The following is a 21405-nucleotide window of genomic DNA, read 5'->3' on the forward strand; positions in this document are numbered from 1 at the left end:
TTCCCCTGAAATCAAGGAGACTACTTCCAGATAAACATGCTTAGAATTGAGGTGACCTAGAATTTCAGCTATTTAAGTTGTTGGGGAAAATATCTATTAATGCATACATATTTTACAGTAAGTGAATGTAGATATGCATGTTCTTACTTACTCCCAGACAAGCTAGTTTTGGAAGGATTGCTGCAAATTTTATAGCTGTCTATCTCATTATGTTGACCATCTGTTGCTTTTGAAACTAATCTTAAATTCATACTATAGGTGTCAGTTATAGTTTCAGGACTTCAAGGTGGTTGTCTGTTCTTAAAATGCTGGATGAAATGTTCTTTGTCTTTGCTTTTTTGTTATTTCTTGGGTTTTGTTTTTTACAGATGATTGGGATACAGCTGTTGCCAGTTTGTTGCAGGTGACTCCCTTGTTTTCCCACTCTTTATGGAGTAACACAGTAAGGATATATCTTATAAACACAGAGGAAACTCAAGGAGAAGTGGACATTTTCATACAGGTATGAAAAACACATGCATGATACAGTGATTTTATACACAGTTTCTCATTATACAACATTCTGTTGATGCAAAACTATACTGTTCGTCAGAGCTGATTCAAAGCTTCTGGAAATTATAGGCCAAAAAAATAACATTTTGAAGCTTGTTTTCTTCATGTGATATGGTAACAGTTCCAATTTTACGGAGGCCAGTAAAGGAACCATGTTTCCACAGTAAGATATCTGTTTTGTATGTATAAGATTTTAAGTTCAGTTTTTGGCCTAAAAAGGTGTTGAGCAAAATACTTCACTGAAGTATCAGAGCAGCTGAGTGTCAGAGAAGACAGCAGAAGGCTGAATATATTATTTTGCTCAAAATTAAGCAAAATAATATATTTAGTTTTTCTGTACTTATGATATATCCATAGACTAGCATATGACACAGTTAATCTCATCCGTGTAAAGCCTGTGACTTTACAGCCTTCCATATTTTGTTGACTCCGTACTTAATTATCCAGCTGGTTGTGTAGTGTTGAAAATTAAAGCTTTGATCAGAATAACTTTCACCCAAATACCGATGCTCTGTGTTTTTAATTTTTTAACATTTTTCTGAACGCTGCCCACATATGAAGTCAAAGGCTTTCCCAGCTGACATCCATAGTTTTTTGTGGGTTTTTTGGGCTATGTGGCTGTGTTCTAGAAGAGTTTTTCCTACACTTCTAGATCGTAGCCGCATAGACCAAAAAACTGCCACATAACTTTTCAGTGGGTGATATAAAATGCTAAGCAATACACACATGGACAAATATTTCTCTATTTGAAGTTGTCACTTATCTCATTTGCTTACCCATCCACCTATAAGACATCAGTATACAGTCCAGGGACTTTGAATCAGAGTTTGGGCAGAGTTACTTTTTTTGGCCTACAGCTCTCTGAATTTCCCCAGCCAGCAGAGTTGGTGGTCATGTTGGCTGGGACATTAGGGAAACAGTAGTCCAAAAAGTAACTTTTGCAAAGCTCTATTTTGGACATATGCTGTTCTGGTTATGTTACCTATGCCTTCTGACACATCATTTGAAAAGGATAAAGAGAGATTCTTATCCATCAAAATTAGAACTATCTCCTGCAATTTAACCTACCTGCGTACTGAAATCAACATTGTATACTCTATTTTGAGTCATTCTGCTATTGCAGGGACAGTGGCTGGACCTTTTTGGTTGTAGCATGGTTTCAGAATGCCCTCCTGAATGAATTATACTTGGTCCTCTCGCTCCCTGCTTTTTGCAGAGCAGTGACATTATAGCTACCCCCAAAGGACTTTGGATCTCATTATCAGCTGATATGAAACTCTTTTCTAAATTGTGCTTTGATTTTAATGTCTGATATTATTATTGTAATTTATATAATGTTTTATTGTGGTTCTTTTAATGCTGAGACATTAGTATTGTTTTAAAACTGGATTTGAGGTGACCCAGGTTTTTTTTTTTAAAAAAAATACCTATGAGATAGTTAAAGGTAGGTTATAATATTTGTAAGTAAATGAATATGAGGAACAGCTAATGAATGCGTCTCATACATAAGTCATTATAAAATTCAGACCTGGAATATTTTGGATGACCATTCCTAATGCTAGTTGGTCGATTCTGGGCTTTGTAGTCCAGAAAATCAATATTTCCATGCTTTGATCAAGATTGATTAAGTTAACAGGAGAGAATATAAATAGTGTAGGGGTGGTCTCTAGTATGTTGCAAGCAGCTCGTCTTATATTCTTCAATCTGTAAGCCTTTGGGAATGACTCAAGCTAAAGTAAGCTCAACTGTAGATTTAAATCCAGTTGTTCATCCCCACCCAGGAGATTCTTTAAATTATGGAGAATTTGGTAAGTTAACACTGATATGTTTCATAGATTCATTGGGTCTACTGTTACTGGGCTTACTGTTGGTTTTAAGCATTGTTTACTCATGCTTTCCATTGGTTTTAGGCATTGTTTACTCATGCTTGAAATTAATGGGACTTTGTTGCACCAAGTCCACTGACTACTCTTAAGTGGGACTAATGTGAGATTTAGGTCTGTAGTTTATTGTATTAACCCTGGTAAAGATCCAAAATGTATAGTAAAACAATGACTTCATTCACCGAGCCTTGTGTAAATAACTTTTAATTTGGCACTAACAGCAAACATCTTTTCCCCAACCCTTGCTTTTCAGAAATATTCACCAAAACTACAGAAATATTGTGAGACAATGGAATACTTTTTCCAAGTTGTCCATTTTGCAGTAGAAACTGAAAGTCCTTTCCAAGCTGTAAGGAAATGGGAAATTGAGAAGAGTTCTTTAGCCATTTTATTTGTACATCTAAATTTACCAAGGTGAGTTCACAACTTAGGAAACTAGGAAAGGGTTATTACAACAGATAAAACAGAATGATGCCATGAAAATGTTTTTAGGAAAAACTGTGGAAAGTATCTTCAGTATTTTTTAAAAAATTATTGACTCTTTCTCTATATTTCAAGTTTTCTAACAAATGCTAATTAAAACTGTCCTGCCTTAAATAAAATTGTTAGTTTTGAACAGAGTCAACCCATTGAATGAATGAGAACTTGTTACGTGAACACTTATGTAAGTCAAGTTGATGCAATGGAATCACTGTAGTTTAGACTATCAATGGGACTTAGGTCCCTATGTTTACCTAACATTACTCTAATTATAAAGTTGCTCGTTAAAGGTAAAAAACTTCCTACTGAAGTATTCTTTCCAAATGTAATTAAAATCAAGTGATGGAAAGAGTTGAGCCATGTAGAGGATCTAAGAGATAATAAGAGCACTGTCGCCTCAAAGGCAGAAACAAGTGGTTGGTGCCAAAAGGTTTGGTTTTTGGAGGTCTTGGATTTCCAGATTAGGGATGCTCAACTGGTGCTACTTTTATATATATGAGTCTTTCTTGGATCTCAGCAACTGTTGTTGTAGAGTTCATATTCCATGTAGTTGTATATGGTTGAGTGGGGTAGATTTTTAAGCATTTCCTTGACTCAAGACCTTTTGCACTTGATTTTTGAAGACACACTGTTTATTTTAAAAGGCTTGAGCTTTCACAGTGGCATGTTACAGAAAAATACATCCTTGAGGGCTGATGTTCACTGAACTGTTTACTGCAACAAAATAGTATAGCACAATCATGCTGATTTCCAATGTAGTTGCCTTCTGGATGAGTGTGAAGAAGCCTTTTTGAAGAACCCTGAAGGGAAGCCTCGCCTTATTTACCACCGGCTGGAAGAGGGCCAGATCAGTTCGGATTCTGTAAAGCAGTTAGTCGAGCAAGTTCATTTTGTGAACAAAGCAAAGGTAATGAGAAAGTGTCCATCCATAAAACCTTTACTGTGATTTGTTTTTTTCTTGTTTTGTCGAATAGCACTTGTTACAGCTGGTGTTAACAGAACCTGTACATTTCTTCTCCTTTTTTCCTAAAGACTTCGGGCACACTTGAGTACCCAAGAAGCTAATGGAATTGCACACACTAATAGAGTTGGCTGCTGTATGCTGGGGCAGGAGGCATTTTTCACTTGGGAGTCCAATTAACCTGCTGGCTTGTGCTTTCTCTCTCTCAAAATCTCTTCTTTCCCTCTTTTTCTTCTCTCCTTCCTTCACCCCTTTTCTGTGTGACCCTGTTGGTGCTCTTGGACATCTCAGTGGTCTTCAATACCCATAGACCATAGTATCCTTCTGGAACACCTGAGGAAGTTAGGTATTGGGGGCACTGCGCTCCAGTGGCTCCAGTCCTACCTCTCGGGCAGATTCCAGATGGTGATGCTGGGCGGGGGACAGCTGCTCTTTTAAAAGAGAGCTGACATCTGGCATCCTTCAGGGTGCCATTCTGTCTCCCATGCTGTTTAACATTTACATGAAGCCGTTGGGTGAGATCATCCAGAGACATGGGGCACAGTGTTATCAGTAAGCTGATGACACCCACATTTATTTCTCTATGTCTCCGACTGCTGCAGTGACTAAAGATGGCATCTCTTCTCTGGATGCCTGCCTTGAGTCAGTAATGGGCTGGATGAGGGAAAACCAACTCAAGCTGAATCCAGAGAAAATGGAGGTACTTGCAATAGGTACCTTAAGTCCTGGGATGGAAATTTGTCAACCAGTCCTGGATAGGGTCACACTTCACCTAAAGGATGAAGTTTGCAGTTTGGGAGTGCTCCTGGACTCGTCGCTACAATTGTCATCTCAAGTAGATGTGACAGCCAGGAGTGCTTGGTACCAACTTCGGTTGATACGCCAACTGCGCCCCACCTGGACCAAAAGGACCTAGAAGCAGTGGTACATGCACGGATAATCTCTTGTCTTGATTTCTGTAACGTGCTCTACATGGGGCTACCCTTGTACCAAGTTTGGAAACTTCAACTGGTTCAAAATGCGGCAGCCAGACTGTTCACTGGTTCATCCAGGTTTGACCATATAACACCTGTCTTAAAATCTCTTCACTGGCTGCCAATTAGCTTCCGGGTGCAATACAAGGTGTTGGTTATTACCTTTAAAGCCCTACATGGTTTGGGCCCAAGTTACTTGCGGGAATGCCTCTCCCTACACAATCCGCCCCACACACTTAGAATAACTGGGAAGAATGTGTTAGAACGTCAACCAACCAGGCTCACATCGACTTCCCAGAGAGCCTTCACAGTAGCTGCTCCGAAATTGTGGAACAGACTCTCGGAAGAGATCCGTCTCATTACCTCCTTGGAGCCGTTTAAGAAGGCACTTAAGACGAATCTCTTCCGGCGAGCTTACCCACCTGAACTTATGTAAGAAACACCTCCAGACCATTGTATGAATCTGCTGCATTTCCACCTGATGATGAGTTAATTTTAAGATTAATTATATTATTTTTATTGATGTATTTTATATGTATTTTATTATTTATGTATGGGTTTTAACGGACTGTAATCCTGCCTTGTTCAATCTGGGAGAGGTGGGAAAATATAAATAAAATTATTATTATTATTATTATTTTCTTATTCTTTTTTAAGCTTTCTTCTTGTGCTTGGTTTGTGTGTTTTGGTTAATGCACACCATTTATTAGTTATAACTTTAGTGTGAGGTATTCTGTGTAGAGATCTGGATCCACTTATAAGAGGGGGTAAAGCACTCCTCAAAAGGGGAGAAAGGTCCTGATAAGTGGCCTGGGGGTGTGCCCCATTGACACCTGCATGGCACAGGGGCAGACTTATGAGTATTTCTTCAAAAGGGTGGGAAGCCACACATAAGTTCACATTATGGAGTGTCCCTAATTCCATCACCCCAGCATGGTTTTCTCAGTGAGTGAGCAAGCAGGTTGGCTGATGACTTGATCCTGTTACACCTTTTCTTACTTTTGGTGCAACAAAAAGAACTTCAACTCTTTTAACCGCAAACCAAAAGTTATCCTTGCCTGTTACTCTCCTTCTGTGCTACTTCATCCTGATACACATAGTCTAAAAATCCCCCAGGAGATTCTGGAAGTTATAGTCTAAAACACGTAACTTTTCCAAGGTTTGGAAAAAGAGAATAGCCTATCTAGGCATTTTATGGAATCCAGAAATTTTTGTTTTGTCTTTTTATTTTGGCATAAAAAGTTGTGCATGCTGGACTGGTTTTTATTAACAGAAATGTATACATGTTTTCTGAAGAGGATACAGTTCCTACACAAGGCTTGTAAAACCCCCAGATTTGCAATCTTGCCAACTATAAGAAAATTTATTTTCAGAATTATTTCTCTCTCTTTCCCCTTCTCCAGATTATCAACCATACAGGAGGATTAGAGGAAGGAGCATATGAAGTCTACAATTATGTGGAAAATACCATAAAACAGGTATTTTTCTCAAATACCCCTGTTTCAAGAGCCATGTATTTGGTGGGAAAGCAGCATGTATAGTGGTCCCTCTACATTCACTGGGGTTAGGGCAGGGGTAGGCAACCTGCGGCCCGCGGGCCGGATCCGGCCCGGCGAGGCCTTGGGACCAGCCCCAGCCCGGTCGTGCAGACGATTGCTGCCGGGGCCTTTGGTGGACAATTGTCTATAGAAACATGCATTTATATTAACATTTTTTTTTAAATCAGCAAATTTTTTCGTGCATCCTCCATTTTTTTTAAAAAGTGTCCTGCATTTGAAAATGTCCTACATTTGCCCCAGTTTATTTATATATTTCATTTTTAAAATATTTATTTATTTATTTATTTGCTTCGGCACCTCCAGTTGTCTGAGGGACAGCAACCCGGCCCCCAGCTCAAAAAGGTTGCCTACCCCTGGGTTAGGGGCACAGGACTCCCGTGAAAGTGGAAAAACTGCAAATAAAAATGACTGAGAAAACACCTCTCTAGGGATCTCTAGGTCCTCCAGTGCAACTCTGTGGTTAACATCTGCTGGCCATTACCATAGACTTGTGCTGGAGGACCTACAAAAGTGGAATGTTCTCTCTAGGAATCTCTAGCTTCTTTTGGTGGAGCCTTTTGGTGGAAGTTGACTGGAGGACCTGGATATTCTTAGAACATATTAATAAAATCTGTGATTAACCAAATCGACAAAAGTCAAAGCCACAAACTTGGAGGGATGACTATAGATGCTGTTATGTATGAATATATATGTGTTGTATATGTAAGCAGCTCATTTAACAAAAGATACAAATCTTTTTCCATGGTTAGGGCCTGATTTGCATAATTACACTTATATTTGTTGGTAAGCCTAGGTTTGCTTCTCCATAATGTGGAAAAGAGCCATTTTAATAGTTGCATTTCAGCAAGTGGATCCCTTTCATACTGGTCAGTACTCTGAAATGCATGATGTTCAGCTACATGTCACTCAGGATGTTACCCTAAGGTCAGAGGTCGGGAATGTGTGGTCCTCTACAAATCACATCAGCCCCAATCCTACACAGTGGTAAGAGATGATACAATTTGCAGCCCAAAAAATCTGAAGGACCCATTGCTGATCTAGTTTCTCTTCTGATACATTGATCTGTCATTTTAAATTTTTACAGCCTGAAGCTTTTGTTTTTGGAGATTGCATTTAGTACAATTGAAAGAAATTAAAAACTGCTGTTACAAATACTATCCATTTACACTGAAAGTCTGAAATGAGATTCAAATTGTGTTTTCTACTTCACAGTGTTGTGTGAAATGATATCCAGGCGGGCTCTCTCTAGTAATATAGGAATACGAATGATATTCACAGAAATTTTCATTTTTGACCAGATGCTGTGTCAACATGCTGAAAAAATCACTAACCTTTGTGGGAGTTCTTGTTTCCAGTGTAAGAATGAAACAAGGAGCATTTTGTTTTTTAATAATAACTAATTTGTTTTATTTATATACCGCTATTCCAAAGATCATAGCGGTGAACAGCAAATAAGCTAATTAGCAAGTAAGCTAATTTGCCCCCAACAGTCTGGGTACTCATTTTAGCGACCTCGGAAGGATGCAAGCCTGAGTCGAGCTTGGGCCCTTTTGCTGGTCTTGAACTCGCAACCTTGTGGTTTTGAGTGAATGGCTGTAGTACAGGCATTTAACCACTGCGTCACCATATTTCTATAATTTTGCAGTGTCTCTGCAAAACCACTGTCTTTTCCCTTTGTGAATCAAAGCACAGAGAGAGTGCAAGCATAAAATACTGGCTTACTGTTGAATTATATGTGAAAAGGGCAGAATGAAAAAGATCATAGTTTGCACAATAAGCTATCATGACAGCCACAGTTTTGATAATTGCAGAATTGTGCTATGTACACAAAACATGTGCTTTGTTTAAAATCAGAAATTTAAATAATTCCAGACATAATCTTATTCGCATGTGATCATGGGCACACATACTTGCAAAAGGAGGAGGTGAGGAGGTAGGTGTGAGTGTGAAGTTTGCCATGACTCATTCATAAAGTATAGAAAACATGTCTGAACTGGGTCAGAAACATGTGATTTAAGGACAGTATTTGAGGATTGGACTCTATCCTCAGCATCGCAACCTGTCTTTTAACATCTGGGACTAGAGAGGAAGGATGTGGGGGTAAGCCTAATTTTTTTTTGGAAACTGTCTACTTCTGAGCAAAGAGTCATACACTGCCTTTTCATGGGATTTGCTTATGTCATCCTACAGGATATATTAGGTTGTGAAATTACACAGCTAGAAAAGAAAGATGTAACAGATAATAGTGACTCCTCTGTTCCTGAAGAAGAAATTTTGGGGGATGTCCTGTGGGATGCTCATGATGAACAAGAACAGATGGAGGCTTTCCAGCAAGCATCCAATTCCACTTGTGAACTAGGATTTGAGAAGGTAAGTTCACCCATCTCCTTAAGGCCAATAAACTGTTTGCATCTGTTTTCCCTTCTCTCATAAGAAGGCTGCTGCTTTGCAGAAGGAATGGCAGTACAGAACAGCCCTGGAGACTTGCAGTCCTTAAGCTGAAGGAGGCCGTATGTGTAGGCAGATGACACACTTGGTTTTGGGACAGATGCCAGAAGTGTCTGTTAACATCTTGCCAATGTAGTCCTCATTTCTCTCTTTGTAGAGGAAGCATGATGTAAATATTACAGCTTATTCTATGCCTCCAACTATGGAAATAGTAGGAAATTTTTCATGAAATATTAATAAAACAATCTTAAAAGTCCCTGCAGATGTTGGGGTCGTACTGTACCCTATTTCTATATTTCCTAAGTTCTTGTGCAGGAACAGTGTACAGTGGGCCCTTGGTATCCACTGGTGTATATGGTTCCAGGACCCCTTGTGGATACCAAAATCTGTGAATGCTCAAGTGCTATTATAGTGTCCCTTACATTTTGTTTTTGTGATTGTTAAAATATATATATTTTCAAGCCGTGAATGGTGGAATCCATGGATGGAGAATCCATAGATATGGAGGACTGGCTGTAATATACTCAGAAAACATATGTTTAGAGAAGATGGCTCTAATTTTAGTAGTACTGTAGAACCAGGTTCACGCGTGTCCTTTTACATATGTAGGTCTGCACCCTCTCTTTAATGTAAAAGAGCTGTTTGTATGTAAGAGAGCTGTGTGTGCACTGCAGAATATACAGTTCATTAGTAGCTAATGAAAATGGTTGTTTCTAAACTTATTTTCTTCATATAACTTTGACAATGATATTGTCAAAATTCATAACTTTGAAATTTATAATGGGTGACTTCATGATTAATGTTTATGTTAACATGTGCTTTCAAGTCCATTTACATATATGTTGGATAGTATTGCGTATGTTGAATTTTATGTTGACTGTAGAAAGGACTTGGCATTGGTTTAGTGTGTGTGTTTTGTATATTTGGTTTGGCATTTATAAACTTTTCTAGAGTTTTGAAGGAATATTCTAAATATTACTTTAGATAGCCTTTAAAAAACACCAAAAGGTAGACTATGACCATGACATGGTAAAGCTCCATCACTGGATTGTCCAGATGTTTTTAAAAAGGGCAAAAGCAAATTCAACGTTAGGGTTGGTCTGCAGTGCTAGAGAAGAAAGTTGACACATTCCATTCCTAAATAGCTTTTTTCATTTGAATTGCTTGTCTCCTGGAGCTGCTAGTTGTCTTGTGAGGAGAAGATATTTTAAAACTCAGTAAAAGAAAGGATTAATTCACTCTCAATTCATACAACAGCCTTGATCCAAACCATCCTTCTTGGGGTTTCCTATGACAACACTTTCCAATTAAATGTACAAATGCACACATGGGCACAGGCACTGTGCAGGGTATATTTGGTACTTATGCTATGCAGAATGCAGCAGAGTTCATGTAATGAAACGAGAAGTTACTCAGGATGTTACAGTAAAATAAGCAGGAAAAATCACACCATACAGAATTCTTAGTAATTTTTTTTGTACTAATGGCAGTCATAAATAATAATTCCTATGTATCTCTGTATATAATGTCAATAGTTGTGACATAAACAACTTGTAAAATTAAAACTATATCTTTAATTTACAATATCATACACACAGCCTAAATGTATTTACATAGTTTCATGCGGTTAAGGTGAAAATTTGATAAGATGTGATATTTTTAAATAAAACTATAAAAGAATTTTAAAAATTAAATTTCAAATTTTATATATTATTTTTTAAAACCTGGGACCTCTCCTCCCACTGAGCCTTGCTCCACTCATACCATCTTTTTAGCATTTTAAAGAGACACAGCTGAAGGCCACAGTCCATTTCTGCCTAAAGGCAGATGTTTGACCTGTCATTATATTCATTCTCCTTGAAAGTAACTTTCCATGCCCTATGGCTATCTAAGATCTAATGCCATTATACTCATATTTGAACACTAAAAAGAGATGGAAATTAAAACCAATGAGACTTGAATTAACTGGGTTAAGACAGGTTTGAAGATGTTCAAAATTATAACTTATTATATCATACAGAACCTTAAGATCAAATAGATGTAGCAGTTTTTGATTTGCTCTAGAATTCCTCATTATGTTGTTTGTTCCATCCACAGTATTACGAACGTCTAAATGACCTGGTGGCAGCCCCAGCACCAATTCCCCCACTTCTTGTTTCTGGAGGACCAGGGTCTGGGAAATCTCTCCTTCTGTCAAAATGGTACCATTTTTAAAAAGTATTTTTCTGCTCATTATGGGTCCTTGTCTGCTTCCAAATAGAAATATCCAATCACAGTAACAGTGTAGTACATAGAAGAAGAGATAAAGAAGAGTATTCATAATTTTTCAGATCACCTTTTTTAGGCTGGACAAATAGTTCAAGCACAGCACTAGCTCAGCTGGCATGAAGGCTTTGTTCATACATGCTGCTAAACTAGGATTTAACATTATATACAAAAACACAGGATTACATTTATGACCATCATATAAATGATGGTCATACATGTAAACATGTGCATATGATCATTGTATAAACAGTGGATATTACTTGTATGACCATTGCACCAGACTCAGCTAGTAGTCCCATTTTCCTCTTCTCTTCCTGCACAGTATAGCCAAGAGAAGGAACAAACCAATATTTCCTTCTGATGTACTGCAAGGGTACACCTCCACACGTCCACAACCCTTTATGAAACAATGCTTCAGCTGAAGACTAGCTTTACTACTTTTCTTTTCATGAGAAGAGGAAAAGGGAGCAAATCACCCTTATCTGACCTGTGTCTAGATATCAGGCCTTTGGAAAAGGATTGCTGTTCAGTCACAGGGTGCATGTTTGCCATGCATGCTCATTCTGTGCCCACTAGGTAGAGCTTCGAAAGACCGCTGCCTAAGACATTGGAAAGCTACTCCTAGTCTATGAAGACCAAAGGTGCAGCACCTGTGATTATATAGATGTTGCATTTTCATTCTGCTTGTTCCCAGCTATTATGACCATTGGCCAGTAATGTTGCGAGTTGTAGGTCCAACCAGTATTTGGAAGGCCGGAGATTCTGTCTAGACCGTAGTGAGTTTGATAGACCAACCTTTTTACTTGTAACATCTCACAGTGATCTTCCCCTCATTTTCCTTTTCTGCTCTTTTCACAACAAATCAATAAAGCAATATCATAACATTAAAGAAAACTTCCAATGTAACAATATATTAATTATTATGATACCTTTGTAGCACCATTTAGATTGGAAAATGCAGTTTCAAGGACTGTGGCTTGATAAACACTCTTCTCCCCCTGCCTTCTGTAATAGGATTCAGTTACAACAGAAGCATTCACCAAATACACTCATTCTGTATCATTTTGTTGGAAAACCTCTGTCGAGCAGTTCGGAACCTGCACTGATCCTCAAACGTCTCACTTTAAAGGTATTGTCATTTTACTGTGTATCAGCACATGCTTTTAAGGACCTAAATGCCTGTATCTTTAATAAGAAGAGAGAGAACACTGTTTGACAATAGCATATTAAAATAATCAGTGTGTATAGAGCCATTGTACTGTCTGTTCTAAAATGATGTGCCTTATATAAAATGGCAAAATCAAGGTTCACTTTTTGGAATTTATTTTTATTATTATTTAGTTTTTTCAAACCATGGATGGTTGAATCTATGGATAAGGAATCCATGGATATGGAGGGCCAGCTGTGCCTTAATTTCTATGTGAGGGAATGATTTTGAAGGTGCATGGTGAAATGTCTACTGATGAACCTAATGTAGCTAACTGCCTTGCCTGTAATGTCCTAAGGCAGGGCCAGCCTGCTAATGTGAGAGAACATTTTCCCTAAACTTAAAAGAATGACCAGCATCTCCATCTGATCATCATACAGTTTTCAGCCCTGTTTGGAAGAAGTGGGTTTACCTAATACTACCATCCCTTTTGTTTTCTCAAGAAATTTAGATTTGGACACCACTATCATTCTATGAGAATACAAGATGTTTTATAACACCTGTAAGATTTGACTTTAATGATATATAATTTCTCAAAACTAAATAATGTCAGGAGAATAAAATCTGTTGTTGGTTCTCAGCCCTGACATTTTATAATAAGTTTTCTGTCATTCACAGTTCTTTCACATATCTCCAGCAGGAATTATTCATCTTCATGTAAAGCATGTTTTTAATTTTCTAATGTTAACATAATTGTTTTCATTTATTTTTGTATTTCCTTTTACAGCCAAAATTCAATTAATAGGAAATGTCATAGGATAATTGATTTGGAAAATTTGTGTTGAATCCAAAGCTTGGTAAAATTTATTCTTTGGGCCACACTACCCCAAATCCACCAGCCAGCATGTCTGTATGCATGGGATTCTGGGAGTTATAGTCCAAAAATATTTTTTATAATCTCTGCTTGAATCTAATGGTGTGCATGTGTGTCTGTTAGATAAAAAAAAACCCTCTTTCTCATATTTATCACTTTGTAGCTTATGCAGCATTCTTGGTCAATCTCACCTTTGACACTGGATCCCACTAAGCTATTGGAAGAATTTCCTCGTTGGCTAGAGAAGCTTTCTGCTCATCACCAAGGTGGTGTTATAATAATAATTGACTCTATTGATCGAATCCAGGTAAATGTTTGTAATATTCCTGTCTCTTACGTTATTGAAAGATGAATTTAGAACTGCATGTGTTACTACATAGATACTGTACCCTTCAGCCTTTTTGTTTCAGCAAAATAATTCAATTGTGTCTAAGGTTATCCATTTTGTAAAACAGACAATTCAGCTTGGTTAAACATCAGTTGAGTTTTTTCCCTTTAACTTTGAAATGTGGGGAAAGTAATCTGCTTGCAGAAAAAAATATGGAAAGAGAAATAGAAAAATATGTTTGGGAATGCCTGGATCAGAAAGCATTGTTTATGGTAACGCATTAACATTAAGTTATCTGGGAAAGCCTCTTGTAGATGTTGGCTGCAACACCTATGCAAGTGTTGGAAAAGTTAATTTTTTTGGATTATGGATTACAGAATCCCTGGGTGGTCATGTTGAATGTGGGACTCCAGCAGTTGTAGACCTAAAAATGTGACATATTTAACTAGGATAACAATACTCATATTGCTGAGTTGCCAATTTTTCATTAAGCTCTTCTTTTTCAGCAAGCTGAAAAACACATGAAGTGGCTGATAGATCCTCTGCCAGTGAACGTAAGGGTCATAGTATCTGTGAACGTTGAAACTTGTCCTCAAGCATGGAGGTATACTGGTTTTTAAAGTTTTTATCTCTGTATCATTTCAAACATTTTGTCTCTTATGCATTGCTTCAGAGCTCTGATGGACTGGGAGGTGATACATACACACATACATGCATTAAATAAATAAACCCTGTGCCCTCCAAATGAGTCAGACTATAGTTCCCATAGGCTCCACTCACACATCAGTAGGGGATGATAGGAGCCCTGGTGGCGCAGTGGTTCAATACCTGTACTGTAGCCACTCACTCAAAACCATAAGGGCTCAAGCTTGACTCAGGCTTGCATCCTTCCAAGGTAGCTAAAATGAGTATCCAGCTTGTTGGGGGCAGTAAGCTTACAGTTGTAAACCGCTTAGACATTTTTAGTTCAGTATGAAGCGGTATATAAATGAAGCTGTTTGTTTCCAGCACAACTGGAAGTTACAAAGTTGGAAAAAATCGCTGTAAACCCTTAAGCTGAAATGAAAATATTTGGTATTTAAAATGCAGTTGAATGTGTAGTATTATTTCCATATAATGACTGCAGTAAAATGAACCTTTCCAGTATAATAGATAGAAGATAGATGTGTGGGGGGGAGGCCCATGGTATATCTTCTGGCTAAGGGGGGATGAGAGGTAAAGGGTATCAAAAGGACCCAGGAAATACTTCAGAAATGGTCTATTACAACTTGGAAAAGTTACTTTCAGGACCACAATGTACATAGTCCCCCACCTAGTATACTGGTCGGGGAATTCTGAGGCCGATAGCCAATAATAATAATAATAATAATAATAATAATAATAATTATTTTCTTATTCTTTTCCAGATTCAGGTGATAGAACTTGCCTATAAATATTGCTTTCATATAAATTTAAAAAATGTTTTGCATACGTTCTCCTGAAATGATTTTTCTGGATATTATGGTTTTTTTTAGCTTTAGCTATTGAATATTGCTGTTTTTCTGGGCTAGGTGTTTTTCTGATATGGCTGATTAATTATAAATTTTTAGTATGGCTTTTCTCCCCTCCCTCCCTCTCACTTTTGGGAAATCTTTTGTTTGCATTTCTGAATGCTAGAAACTAATATGATGGGCTTTTACCCTCAAGGTTGGTTTGTAAATAAACAAGATTGGGATTCACTGTAATTTCTATATACTATGTATATTGAATTGAAATAGTACATTATCAACCAAGACAGTGATTCTCCACTTCCCCAATGAAAGGTTGTGGCCAACTCTACACCTTGATCCATTAAATGCTAAAGATGTGAAATCTCTCATTAATGAAGAGTGCAGGTGTGCAGACCTGAAGCTGACTAAAGAACAGGTATTGCTGCTTTATTTCTGCATGAATATTCTAGCCTGATAGTTATCAAACTCAGTTGTTGTGACACTTCCCCAAGCCAAAAAGGAAACTCTTAGATTTATCAGGATATAACTGTTTTTCTTCTAATTAAGGCCAATGTTGTATACAGATAGTTCATAAATCAACAGTGAAATTGTCTGAAGAGGAAGTATCTCACATATGTAAAATCCCAGTGGAGGTCCATCTATGTTTAACTGTGTGGCTTTTGTATAGGGCTGCCATAATTGTCCACTTTTACCAGGGACAAAATGTAGGACAAATTCAAGACCAAACTGTAGGGCAACTGCAGGACAAAACTCAGCTCAAAATGTAGGACATTTAAGGTCCACCATTTTTCTTCAATGTCCTACATTTTGGGCTGAGTTTTGTCCTGCAGTTGTCCTACAGTTTGGTCTTGAATTTGTTCCACATTTTGTCCCTGGTAAAAGTGGACAATTATGGCAACCCTACTTTTGTACTGATTTCATTGTTGTTTTATTCTGCATTTTGTGTTTGTGTGTGTGGCTTTTTTTTTTTTTGGCATTGTAATTTAATTGTTTTATTATTTATGGGCCATTCTATGTCACCTGGTGACATAGAAACAGGAATATTTAGTAATATAGGAAAAGTAGAGTCAGGGATTGGGGCCGTGGCAACTGCACACCACAGTCCCAATCCACCTTGTAGCTGCCTGAAAAAGGAGCGGCAAATAGATGCTCCTTTTTTGCGTGGCAAAAAGCTGGCTTTTCCACCTGCGCTATGGCTGAAAACTGGTTTCATAACACTCCGTTGGTGTGTGTCATGTGAATGCCACATTGCCAGAGCATCATGAAGCCTCCTCCATGTAAACAGCCACCTGGAAGGCATCACAAAGGGGTGGTCTGTTTTGCCCCAAACTCCTCTGAGCCATGATTTCCCTTTATGTTTGAAATCATGAGTTGGATTTATAACACTGTTTAGTGTAAATCATGGTGTGCTTTTATGATTTTGAAAGATTACGTGTCCTGAGAAGGCAGGTTGCTGCCATAGTAAAATAGAAAAGCACATTTACTGTATATTCTGTGAATATCATTTTTGTGAAAATAATATGACATGTACAGTGCAAATATGTGATTTATCAGATATCTATAAATAATAGATAAGATAGTAAAGACCTCTTTAATATAATATTTATGGTACCATTTCCATATTATAAAAAGAACTGAGCATAGTGATGGTTGTCATTAGGGCCAATAGGGAGGAAACCAAGTGTATGTATGTTTTTGTCTTTGGAGGTAGAAAAGTCCCAAATCTCTCTCTCTCTCTCTCTGATCTGGTGTAAGCAAAAAAAAAGTGACTGCCAGCCTTGTTTACAACAGACTGACCCCTAAATATTTGCTATGGAGTAAAATGGCCTCAAATTACATTCCACATGCTGTAGGCATCTGTCTGTTGCAATCTCAGATGGTGTCCACTCTTCCTGCTCTCAACTCTACAGGCTCAGAGAACTGAGCCAAATAACATGTCAGGCAGGCCTATATAAAACCCATCTCAAGTCTCTCATGAGATATGGCTATCACCAGAGCTTTGAGCTCCCTCAAGATCTCTAATCTCATAGAAGTACTGGAACTCTTGCAAGATACCTACCTCTTGAGAAACGCTTTATATTAGGCCTGCCTTGCATGTACCAACCACTCTTTGACATATGTCTTCTGGGAAAATGGCATGAAATCCATAAAAGTGCCTTTACTGGCATCCTATGAACAATGATAATTTTGAAAGACATCATCTTTCTTATCCATTGTACACTCATGAACATGGAGGTATGGCTTCAACATGTAGCTGCTTTTTGTGACATGATAATGTGGCTGTGTATTTTATGCTTTATTTGAGGTTGTATATTTGTGCACTATTTTTAATTTCTCATAGCAAATGCAATTTCACATTTATTGTGTGTGTTTGTGTGTTCAAACTTGTTATAGGAGAAGAAGCTTGAAAAACACAGTCATTCTACTACAACTTGCAATGCCTTATATGTCACACTTTTGGGCAGAATAATGGCTGGGTATGTTTAAAAAAATGCTGCAACTGGGTAATGTTTTACACGTGCTTTGTTAGCAAATAATTATCAGTTTAAAAAAAATAAAACTGTGTGGATGAAATGGGAGTTTTACTGTTGTCTTTAGTGGGAACTGGATTTCACAGTGACATGATTTGTATATAATGCTGCATTAACAAGCATCAGGTTTGCACGGTCCATCTTATCTGACTTCTGTTTTAATTGAGCTATAGTTTATCATCAGAGAGCCAGCATGGCATAGTGGCGTGTGGGTTTATAATCGCCTCTGAACTGGAGACTAACCCTGGCTGATTTAAACCACATCAAGGCAAGATGTGGACTTCCTTATGTTGCAGTCTTTTCAGCCCTGGCCAGCAGAGCCAGTGGTAAAAAATGAAGGAGGGGTCGCAGATTGTCAAATCCTGGTTTCGGCTATGATTTGTTGTAATCCATTTTGGATCTCACATTCAGGGAAATGCAGAATACAACAAACAAACCAATTAGTCATTAATAATACCTTCAGCAATTTGCATACCACTCTCCAAATCTGCTTGTGATTCTGGCTTGTTAACATACCATAGTTTAAACAAACCAAGATTCCTCCAGTTTGGACGTTACAGTAAACTAATTAATTTAAACAGATGCTTCCAATCTTCTCCTCTTGGCATGGCATGGAAGGAAAGGACGACAGAGTACATGAACCAGAGGTTCATTTCTGCTTATTCCATTATGGTGTAATGTTAGTTCTGAAATTAACCGTGGTGTGTATAAAATCTACAGTATTTCTTTGTTTCTAGCTCTACTGAGATATGGATTCTGGAACAGATTTTTTTTGTTACCACTTTGCTCTCTCATAAGATAGCAGCTACCATCAACCTAACAGAACTCATACATGAGTTAAAACCCCAAAAGCTGAGATTTGATGTTAGTACTATTGTAATTCTTAACAGCAGTTACCAAAAAGACTCATTGGGTCCAATGTTCACCACACAAAAGTTTATGAACTGTTTTTTAAATTGTACCTTAAGGGACTTGCTCAGTTAAAGCACAATAAATGCTTATCTTGCTTCGAACTATTTTTTATTCTTTTTTATTTAGTTTGCCTCTCTTATTTTGTGGGATTGTTTTTTTTACTGGAAGGCTTCTTTTTGTAGTAGATGCTTTGCTGACTAAATGAGATCAAGATCACATGGGTTTTGGGGAGTAAACATATTTCAGTTTTCCCAAGTGCAGGCCATGTTTTGCTTTCTTTTCCCTTCCCTTTTTCCCCCAACAAAGTCTGGGATACATCAGCAGATACTTTCAGATCTTAAAATTTGGGATGCAGTTTTACATATATCTCACAGTTGCTGACATTCATAACAAAAAGCATTACCCATAGTTGCCAAGAAAATCCCATGACAAGTTTGCCTTAAGCTCTCCATAAGGTGGAAACAATTTGAAGGCAAACGACAACAACAGTAACAATTAAGCTTTAGTTGAGATTTAAAATCGTGTGTTTCCCTTCTAAATCTTCCCTGCCTCCTCTCTTTTCCAGTGCTGGGAGCAGCGAAAATATCGATGTAGTTCTTCAAAAGTGTTTCCAGTGCCAAGATATGGTGTCACTGTACAAGCTGCTTCTGAGATCAGTTGAAGAATCTTTGAAAAGTGACAAAGACAAAGACTTAATGAAAGAGGCAAGTATGCAAGTCTGTGTTTGTTTGCTTTGGTGAGATGTTGTGTATTCTTTCATAAATGTGATTTTTTAAAAAAAATAATTAACACAGTAAAAACTAGAGCTTGGAAAAATTACTTTTTTGGATAACAATTCCTCAGATCTCTCAGCCAGCTTAGCTGGAGCTGTTGTCCAGTCACTCTGTTCCTATCTTTCCCCTTGTATCCTGTGAAACACATCTGAGCTGCAAGAAGCTTTATCTGTGTTTTTTTCCCTTTTGATTTGTTTTAATATGTCTCTGTTTAAAAAGTTTTAGCAGTGGATAGGACAGAATTATTGATTTGCTATCCAGCTAATGTATTTGTATCCTTTTTCCATAGCTAGCCAAACAGCAATTTTGGGCAGTGGAAAAAAAATTAACCTAAATCCCATAGATGCTTTTCACACAAAAGAATGAAAACTCAGATAGATAGATCTTGCACATAAGTTTCAATACTTCAACCTCATGCAAATGTTTTCTCTTTAAAGGAGAGCCCATTGAAGAAAATAATTTAATTAAGTACACAGATCCTGTATTTTGGCCCTATAGCAACTGATGAAGAGCTAGAGAAAAAGTGGCGCTTCAGATATTGTTGGCCCACAATTCTCATCATGCCTAAGAATTGTCTATGCTGGCTAGATCTGATGGAAACACAGTGCAGTAATATCTAGAGGGCCACACATCCCTCAGCTTTGAGCTTCAATTTTTGTTGGTGGTGCTGCATTAATTAGTAGCAGTCAGAATTTGCCCATCAGATTCAGTGAGGAGTTGATGATAATAAATCTGTTTAAACTGTTTATGTTTGCTGTATAGATTCTCTGCCTCATTAGTGTCAGCCACAATGGAGTCAGTGAGTCAGAACTGATGGAACTCTGTCCTGAACTGTCTTGGGAATTGTTGGCCTCCTTAGTCTACAGCTTACACAAGATGTGTTTTTTGACCTACGGCTGTGGCTTGTTAAAGTTTCGGCACCTCCAGGTAACATGCACTGCTTTGTCAAAGGCATTAGTTATCTGCTAGTTTCTGCTCGTGTTTACAGTAGTTTTAAAGTTCACTAAGTGAACATAAGGCAAAGTAAATTTATCTACACAGTATGACATTTTACATACCGTAGTCTTTTGAGATTCATGCCACTGATTTCAAATTAGATTTCTATACCATCCAACTTAACAAATAGTCTCAGCGTAGCTTGCATTCATAGAAACCCAAAATAGTTGGACAATAAAGCAATAAAATCACAAAGAGAGAAAATCCAGTATTAAAATGTTAAAAACAGTCAAAAACCTCCCCAAACAAATAATACATCCCAAATCTGATATTTTTACAAAACGCCCAGAAGATTATGGAAATCTTCCTCCTCCCCCAATGTGCACATGCACACAATTTCTTTCTTTCAGACTCTCTCTCTCTTATTCTTATTCTCTCTCTCTGTCTCTCTCTCTCTCACTCACACACACACACACATATGCACTTGGCACATTTGGCGAGAACTTGAAAGTTTCTTCAGGTAATGAATTTGACAAGTTTTCAGAGTGAATTCATTTGTTTGTTTTATGAATCTAAAATGTGAAGTTATGTATGTATGAATCTTTATTTTTTATTTTGACCTCCTGTTATGTGAATTGCAAATGCTTTGGGTAAACTGGTTCCAGAGCTCAATTTAAGCCAGTGGTTCTCAACCTGTGGGTTGTGACCCCTTTGGGGATCAAATGACCCTTTCACAGGGGTTGCCTGAGACTACTTAAAAACACATATTTCCCATAGTCTTAGGAAGCAAGACACCGTAATTTTATGGTTGGGTCACCACAACATGAGGAACTGTATTAAAGGGTTGGGGCATTAGGAAGATTGAGAACCACTGGTTTAAGCAATGTATTTTTTTAGGCTTTGGAGACAGTGAAACTGGAATACATGGAAGATCAGAAGACTTTGGCTGCTTCCAGAGAAAAACTGATACAGTACTTTAGCATGCAATTAAGGTGAGCTTTTCAGCATGCAAGGCAAGGAAACAATATAGCTAATACACAGGTAACTGTAACATATATTTCTGCAGCATTGCAATGAAAGGACTGAGCTGTAAATCAGTAAGTCCCTTTTTCAGAGGTCACTTTTGTCATAATCACATTAAATCAGAGGTGGAGAACTAAGGAAAGCTAGGGAGCTGCATTGGTCCCTCAGGAAACCTTGGAGGGCTGCACCCTTCCATGACATCCACCTCCACACACACAAATTTTTTTGCACCCAAATGCTCTCTAGGGGCCTTGCGGGGTATTTTC

The 21405-nt window shown here is 37.8% G+C and overlaps 1 protein-coding gene across 1 annotated transcript in view; it reads left to right on the forward strand.

Annotated features, from left to right (window-relative positions):
- LOC149309660 (nephrocystin-3-like) overlaps window positions 1-21405 on the forward strand; it is a 38405-nt gene that overhangs the window by 4881 nt on the left and 12119 nt on the right. Inside the window, exons 5-18 of the mRNA XM_089532802.1 lie at window positions 369-502; window positions 2689-2849; window positions 3675-3822; window positions 6254-6328; window positions 8600-8779; window positions 10955-11058; window positions 12140-12254; window positions 13310-13453; window positions 13981-14078; window positions 15277-15379; window positions 17359-17441; window positions 18973-19111; window positions 19943-20107; window positions 21014-21108. Of these exons, the coding sequence (XP_089388928.1) occupies window positions 369-502; window positions 2689-2849; window positions 3675-3822; window positions 6254-6328; window positions 8600-8779; window positions 10955-11058; window positions 12140-12254; window positions 13310-13453; window positions 13981-14078; window positions 15277-15379; window positions 17359-17441; window positions 18973-19111; window positions 19943-20107; window positions 21014-21108 (1744 nt within the window). The remainder of the gene's footprint in view (window positions 1-368; window positions 503-2688; window positions 2850-3674; window positions 3823-6253; window positions 6329-8599; window positions 8780-10954; window positions 11059-12139; window positions 12255-13309; window positions 13454-13980; window positions 14079-15276; window positions 15380-17358; window positions 17442-18972; window positions 19112-19942; window positions 20108-21013; window positions 21109-21405) is intronic.

Source organism: Sceloporus occidentalis, unplaced genomic scaffold (genome assembly GCF_023333645.1).
Source record: "Sceloporus occidentalis isolate IW3139 unplaced genomic scaffold, rSceOcc1.0.p SCAF_7, whole genome shotgun sequence".
NCBI classification, from domain to species: Eukaryota; Metazoa; Chordata; class Lepidosauria; order Squamata; family Phrynosomatidae; genus Sceloporus; species Sceloporus occidentalis.